Genomic DNA, 7,966 nt, shown 5'->3' on the forward strand with positions numbered 1-7,966 from the left:
CGAGCAAACGAGCGACATACGGAGCACGTCGTCGTTGCAATCCATCTGTATATAAGCGCGCACAAACACAACACCAACACCAAATGCCCGAACCCACCCAATGAGTGGAGGGAGATGTTTTTAAAGTAATATTAAGAACTCCGGGCGTCTGTCTTCATAAGCACCTCCTATAGAACTGCGAGATCCCGCGAGACGGGACATTATGAGAATTGCGCCTCAGAAGCAAAACGGTCTTCAATGGAAACACCGGCAAGTCGAAATTGTACTTAATCGAAATAGTACAATATCGCTTTTATTTTTGCGAAAAACTGTAATGGAAACGCACCTACTATCGTCACCTTCCCCCTCTTGGCCATCGTCCTCATTCTCTTGACCATCCATACGCTGCTCTCTGTTTGGCCAAAGGTTTTCATCCACGTCGCAGCATATCACTGATCCCCTGTGATAGGCTGGACTAATTTTGACAATTAAACAGATGATTTTGTATATTATAAATTAACTTACATACTGAAATCCTGTTGACATATTTTGGAGAGGATAGCCATTAGACTGAAAAACAACTAATCCAGCTCGATCAGCAAGATCTATTCATTTGGAAAATGTGGGCAGATTGTGCTAACTGTAGGCTAAATGTACACAACCATTTGCACAGATCCACTGAGGCAATTGAGACATGTACTAAGACATTGGCAATTTGATGAAAGCAAAAAGATGTTTTTCCCTAAAAACTACACTCAACAGTATTAACATTGTAAAAGTTTTTGTTCTCCACAAATTGCGAACATAGAAAATGCGAGCACAAATCCAGCTGGACCTCATAACTTGGCCTTCTTTCTTCTTCTGTCCTAAAACCTACTCAAAGGTGCATCAGCGCCACCAACTGGTATTGTCATTCTACTGCATGAAAACCAATGTGAATTGATGGTGGCCGCCATCAAGTAATGGGGCTCTGAAGTGCACCACACATTTTTTGGTTTGCATCTGAAGAAAACTTACAAGTCAAGGCACTCAATTTGGGCCAGAAAAACCCAAGCTGTTGATTTTCTAACACGCGACTGGTCTTGACGTGTGTCCTGCTGTTTTGACAGATGCCAGGGACGAGCCACAGACGTCTGGAGACTCTTCCTCCTGGAAAGTCTCCCTAGTTTTTGTGTCGCCCGGACGGCGTCCACCTTGCAACCTGGCCGTCACGTGTGACTGGTGTCCACAAGGCGTAAAAAGTTGCCACGCTTCTTGATCTCTCCCAAAACGACGGGCAGGCACAAGCTTGGCAAAGACAACTGACATCAAAGCGGCCCGTGACCTCGCATACCAGCCACGTTCTGATTAATGAGCTCTTGGTACATCAAACGGTAGGATCAGCCGCCATCGAAACCCACCGCCCGATTACCCGCACCCCCTTCGCGAAACCACTATAATTTACGGCATGTCCAAAAATCCGCCGTGGTTGTTTGACCGAAGACGATGTTTGAAAGCAGTCCAATTAGGCGGCGTGTGGGAGAGCGCCGCAAGCTGGCGCAGCGCCAGACTGCAAGCCCCGAGGCCCTCATCAAGCTCTGATGGGACGTGTCTGTAGATGATTTTTTTCTTCTTCACAAAATCAAAAAAATGTCAAAAAAAACCATCCATGTTTTTCAAAACACTAATGTCTTTTATTGATCTGAATAAAAATAAAAAAGGGGGCTGATATCACCGGTACGGCTGGCAACACTATGATATGAATTTGTTGACTCAAGGAAAATGAATACTGTGATGTCTTGAGATATGAGTTCAATTCATTCATTGACCATACTCATAACTCAAAATGCTCATATCTCAAGTCATCATTGCCCATTTAAATGAATGGAAATGTCACAAATCTGTTCTGTCTCCCTCCACACAAAAAAACAGTAATGTGTTGTTAAGGGGAAAAAAAGCATTTTATTATGTTGTGTTGTTTTATACAAAACATCATAGTACTAACATAAAAAATAACAATATAAAGAATCAGCCTGAATTGAACATGATGCTGCTCCTTCTGATGTGTGCACCTTGGCCACACGGGGACAATAAAATACAGACTTATGGGTATACTGTACATGGAGATGACATATTCTCAATAAGCCGCAGTAATATTAGCCATTCTTTGCAGAGGACAAAGAAAATATCACTGTGAGTATTGTCATATTGTCCGTCTACACTCTACATGTATATCTCAATATCTGCTGCTTTTTGGTTTATAACTGTGTGACCCTGATGCTATTCACCAGCCTACATGTCTTGCGTTTTGCAGTTTGTTAGCATGAAGCTAAACAGACTTAACGGCAAAGCTATGTGGTTGTTTGAAATACATAAAGTGTTATTCAATTTGTCTTGTGTTTAGGTTTTGAGTTGACTTCTCTTGTGGAAATACAAAGCTTGAAGCCTCTTTTAGAAAAAATGGTCACAATTTGCCAAACTGAAATCATTTGAGTTCACTGCCACGGTGTAGCGCTCAGGTTTTTGCTCACAAGTCAAAGCACAAACAAAAATCGCCAAGCAGTGACTCATATCTCGAAAACATGGGTAAGAAGAAGATGAAAAGTAGCTTACTATTAGTAGTTTTTTTTTAATGTGTGCAATGATGCCATGTCTATCTTTTATTTTAATTTCCTTTAGTCTGCCTACAATGTTTTGCATCATCATTACTATTAAGCTATCTGACCTTTCTTTGAATGCATTATATATGGCCTTTATTTTTGGAAAATGAAAACTGGGCGTTACTCTTTGAAGCTATAAAATGCCATTTAATATTGTTAAGCTTCTTCTTTGCTTGACCTCCTCTGTCCCAAAACTTTTGATCAGGAAGAGCGGCAACGTTATGCCGGCTGTTAAAAGCCATACATTATTATAAGTACTTTCTTGGATAGTGATACGGCCGAGCCAAAAGCAGATTGACGTCTAATAAGGCGAGATGTTTTCTTGATCAAAGTGAGCTACTCCTTGTTAACTTTGGCACCACCTTCAAGACTCGCACACAGATGAGAAAACCAGAAAGTCCCATTAACGCCAGCAAAACTCGTCTGAAGAGCCTCCATCACAAAGTGATGTGATGTTTGTGCTCAAATTGACACAATTTGTACAAGAGTGTTGGAGCAGTTTCACTCAAATGCTACCTACTTTCGCGCGGAGTTGCTGCAAAATTGATGCAAAAATGTTGATTACGGTAAATTCTCACTCAGGGTGAGAATTCAATCAACATTTTCCATTTATGCAGAACCCAGCAAAGTGGAACATTAGGTGCCAATAAAAATGCTTTCACACGGTTACAGTGATATAAATGCAACAGTAAACCAGGATTGTTCAGACTTTGCCTTTCACACAAAACTCAGTGAAGTAAGCAGGACATTGCTGTGTCCGTGTGTACTTTCACACAGCCCTTAAAAGTCTGCCAGCTTAAAGGTAACAAATAACATGAAACACCATACGGGCTAACACAAATTAGCCTAGACGTCTCAGTAATAACAAACCTTGAGCTTGTGCTGCTTCACATGACTTGCCTACATACTGTAAATTACATAAAAACTATTGCTCAAAAATCACTCAGCATTTATTTATAATTTGCAATTCTCGTCACCTTTCTGGTCAACAATGTTATTGGATGTTTCATCCTCAAATGACTCCTGATGTGTTCTGTCAGCTCGCATCACAAAGATTATCATGCGGACGAAGCGTCACATGATTCGCTGGCATGTCGTAAATGTGGTAACCATGGCAACTTGCCATTGCCTATCCTAATAAGAAGATGCGAGTCACTGATCACACCATTGATGGTGCAAAGAAGAAGGCGAGCAAGAGCATTTGGAATCATGTCAGAGTTGTTTTATTGCAAGAATATAACGAATAAATAGCACCAAAAAAAAAGTCCTTAATTTACAAGATGGATGCTCACCACCCACAATGCACCTCTGACAAATACACATCATTTCCAGGCTAGCATCCAGCAACAAAGTTCGCTCAAGTTACAAATAATACTAAGTGACACAACATATGCATTCGACATCAGGGATGACCAAACTCTTTCCACATACTGGAAAATTGCAGGGGAAAGGGGTGTGTGTGTGTGTGTGGGGGGGGGGGGGGTCACCTTGTGCTAGCAAACAAACAATTCTGTGTAAGCCAAGTATGCATATGAAAAAAAAATAAAATAAAAAATAAATCACAGCTTGGCGACATCTTTGACTTGTGACGTTGAACAAATGATGTGGTATCTTCATCTTACTTTTTAAAATGAAAAAATGGCGTGATATCTTGCCACCTTCAAATCTATTTTAAATCTTAAAAAAATCATGTGACAATCTTTGTTTTTGTTTTTTTAACTTAAGTGTGATAACTTGTAACTTTAAACTTTTATTGCTAATTTTAGAAAATGGGTCTCCTGACTTTTTTCTTTTGATGTTTCATTGAGATACATACTTGGTGGCCCACTAAATGGCCCTCAGGCCAGAGTTTGCACAACCATGTTCTATATTCTGTATAGTGGACAACAACAACACTATAGAAGATTGATTCAGGGTGACTGCATCATCATCATCATCATCAATAATAATATTATATTATCATTTTAATGTTTAGGACTTCTCATGGAATGTTCACTTTCTCCTATTTAGAATAACTGAAATTGTGAAGCTGAAAACTAATCCCAACATTTAAAAAAGGCTCAGTCTGGAAAAGTTGCTGACCTGAACGTTCAGATAGTTGATAATGAAACATTTGAAATCTGGTATTTCAAGTGAACCCTTTAAGAACCAACTCCCAACACAGGAGTTTTTGTTATATTTCCTTTGGGCAGTTAGGACAAAATTCAATAGTTTTAAAAATATGGTTGGGACACTTGATGGTTTAAAAAATAGACGGAGAGAGAAATACACAGCTTTAAGTTTTTAGTACATTAGATTTATGTGTGTGTGTTTTTTAAAATTATTTTGTATCATTGCTGTTTTTCAATGTATGCACTGGAAAAAAGTTTTGAATTTATTTAATTCGAACATATCCATTTTGCAATATATTACAATGGTAAACTGATGTAGGCCTACCTAATATTTCAATTTCGAAGAGATGAGGTGGAAATTACGTTTATTTTGATTATGTGCAACTTCATGTTCTGATTTTTTATTCAATATTAAACAACTTGGGGCACCCCCCCCCCCCCTTTTCAAGATTTATTTCCTAATAATCAATCACTGATTTTTATTTATTTATTTGTGGTTGGGTCCCAACCCTATCCCCCTCAAGTGGAGATAATATAGGGTCAACAGCAAACCTTTATTGGAGATGAACAGCACGTGCTGAAAATATTTAATCAGTCCTTAAAAAATAAAAAAAAACTTCCAAACGGTCGAGCTAGTGCACGAACATCCGTGGTCCTGTGTGACTTGCTGTCTTCTGATCGGTCGAGCTGTTCAAAATCTCTATTCAAACCCAGTGCACGGGTTTTTTTGTGCTTGGCGATGGAGTTCATGTGGCGCACGCGCACTTGCAGTCCGTGATGACGGGGTAGCGCACCGGGATCCAGGCGCACTTGAGCCCCGCCTTCCTTTGCGCGCACCTCCACCTGAGCACGGTGAGGGGCGCGGAAGCGGCGGGTTTGCACATCATCCCCTCCGGGAAAGAGCACGAGCGCTTAGCCGGGCAGCTGCCTGTTCGCACGTAGCGCGGCCAGAAGCGCGCGCCCAGGTCGTTCCAGGAGTGCAGAACCGGGCAGAAAGTGTAAGCCCACAGCCACTGCTGCAAGCGCCGCTTCAGCTTCTTGCCGGCCTTGTGGCGCCTCCCCAGCAACTGCGCGTCCAAGTCCAGCGCGCGGATCTCCTTGGGCAGCACCCCGCCGAGCATCTGCCGCGTCTCGTCGTCCTCCGACAGCTCGGCCGACTTGGCCTCCTCCGATATCGACGGCAGTGACACCGCCAAAAAGCGGCCGTCAAAGTCCCCCAGGATCCCGCGCAGCTCCGTCTCGTTGAGGTCTCGCTCCCGGGGGTCCAGCGCGGGGTCCGGGGCCTCCCGCAGGTCCACGAAAGGTAGGCTGTCGCTAGGGACGGGTCGCAGGAGGAAGTAGTGTTGGCAGCCGGCCCGCTCCGCCAGCAGCCCGACGGACACGAGCAGCACCGCGCACACGGCCGCCAGGTTGACGTCCATGTCGACGCCTGCTGATGCGTAATTACGCGTGAGAGGCGTCCATGCTGAGTGAGTGGACGCCTCCTCGCGGACCCGTCACGGTTCTCGGTCCGACCCGGTGGTGGTCGGCTCGTTTTATGCTGGGAGGCGCGCGTGATGTCACCGGCCGATCAAGCGGTCAATGCGCGCTTGTTGTCTGCAGGCGGAGAAGGAGGAGAAGGAGGCGGACATCCCCGCACCTCCTCCTCGGGGGGCGGGGGTCGACGCCCCCTGTCGCGTTTCCAGACTTCCCTAAATCAGCGCGCTGGGAACGAGCAGCGCATCAGTCTCGCATTGGTCAGGCCTGTTAAAATGCGTAAATCCTTCTTGTGGCGCCTGAGAGCTTCTGTGCAACATGTGCTGGATTCTTCGGCTCGTTGTTGACACTTCTCGAACTCTTAAGAGAGAAAACGGTGCAGACGCACACATCAAAATGAGAAAAATATCTCACTGTAGCTATTACAACGTGCGCACCAAATGCTAATTTGTGGCCACGAGCACGAAATTGAATAGCCTTGAGATGCGAGTTTAATTCGTTCAACGACCATGCATGCTTGTATAACGCAAAGCACATCAACTAATTTCCCCCTTTTTAAATGAATTTAAATGCCAGTCTTCTGTTCCAGCCTCCCTCAAAACACCCCATCCATCCATCCATCCATTCATCCATTCACCCATCATCTACCGCTTATCCGGGGTCGGGTCGCCGGGGCAGCAGCTTTAGCAGGGAAGCCCAGACTTCTCTTTCCCCCGCCACTTCAACCAACTCCTCCAATGAGATCCCTAGGCGTTCCCAGGCCAGAGGCCAGTCTCTCGGGACCCCCCCCCCCCCCCCCCACACACACACAAAAAATAAAAGTGTTGTGTTCTTGTTGTTTTTAAATAAGTAAACATTAAGGGTTTTATCCCCACATATTCAAGATTTTTTTGGGAATAATTATTTTATCTTGTTCCATAGAATTGAATGTGCATCAATTTAGTGGACCTACTAAGTAAGGTTCAGTGCCCGCAGGTACCCGCGGATTTCCCCACGTTTTTGGAGGTGAACGCAGATTGAACGTCTAGCAGTGTTTTCAGAAGAATTTGTTGGGTTTATTTTTATTCCAATTCATTTCAATGGCCGTCCATTATATGTGTATTTTTGCCAGCCCCGACCCACCCTTGCTGCGATCCACTGTAATGGCATTTTTTTTTAGATTAGGCCTCTTAATGATTGATTTGAGCTAGGCTGTTATGTCACTGTGACCTGTCCTGGCTTAGCCTCTTCCTGTCTATCTGCACTCTGGCGCACTTACAGAAACCAGTTAAGACCTTCGGGTCTTCGGTGGGCGGCCAAGACAGTATAAGGGTAGAAACCACTTTCAACAGATTAGACCTTCTTCCACATATTAAGGAAAAAAGGGCTCCACAGCTGTGTACTGGATCTTTCTGACATCCAGTAAATGGTTCAAATGAGATATGCAGTCTTCTGGTTGCACAATATCGCGAGCATTAAAGATAAAAGGACCGGGCAGGGGATCATTCGGAACCTTACATTCTCAATCCATTTCAATGGGGAAAACAGATTTAATATAAGAGTGAATTGAGCTACAAGCTTGCTCAATTAAACTGCTAAGTATCATCGTATTTATTTCCAGCTGGCGTGCATACAATATGGCCGCCTGTTGGCTCTCAAGTAAACATCGGCGAGCGAGCGAGCGAGGGAGCAAGCGGTGGCCGTGGAAAGTGTCAGCAGCGAGCATGAAGCTGTCTAAACTCGAGGATCGTTCTCGTAATGATTCGGTTCTTGGCGGCGCGG

The 7,966-nt window shown here is 44.0% G+C and overlaps 1 protein-coding gene across 1 annotated transcript; it reads right to left on the reverse strand.

The window, feature by feature from the left end:
• Nucleotides 1–5,475: 5,475 nt before the first annotated feature.
• On the reverse strand, nucleotides 5,476–6,150 carry LOC144044347 (noggin-like). The gene has a single exon (XM_077558695.1). It carries the CDS (start codon nucleotides 6,148–6,150, stop codon nucleotides 5,476–5,478), a length of 675 nt encoding a protein of 224 aa, XP_077414821.1.
• Between the last annotated feature and the right edge of the window lie 1,816 nt (nucleotides 6,151–7,966).

Source organism: Vanacampus margaritifer, chromosome 2 (assembly GCF_051991255.1).
Source record: "Vanacampus margaritifer isolate UIUO_Vmar chromosome 2, RoL_Vmar_1.0, whole genome shotgun sequence".
Taxonomy (NCBI): Eukaryota; Metazoa; Chordata; class Actinopteri; order Syngnathiformes; family Syngnathidae; genus Vanacampus; species Vanacampus margaritifer.

Bases quoted from the DNA above. Each gene is read 5' to 3' on its own strand.
- LOC144044347 (XM_077558695.1), bottom strand. From the start codon at position 6,150: ATGGACGTCAACCTGGCGGCCGTGTGCGCGGTGCTGCTCGTGTCCGTC.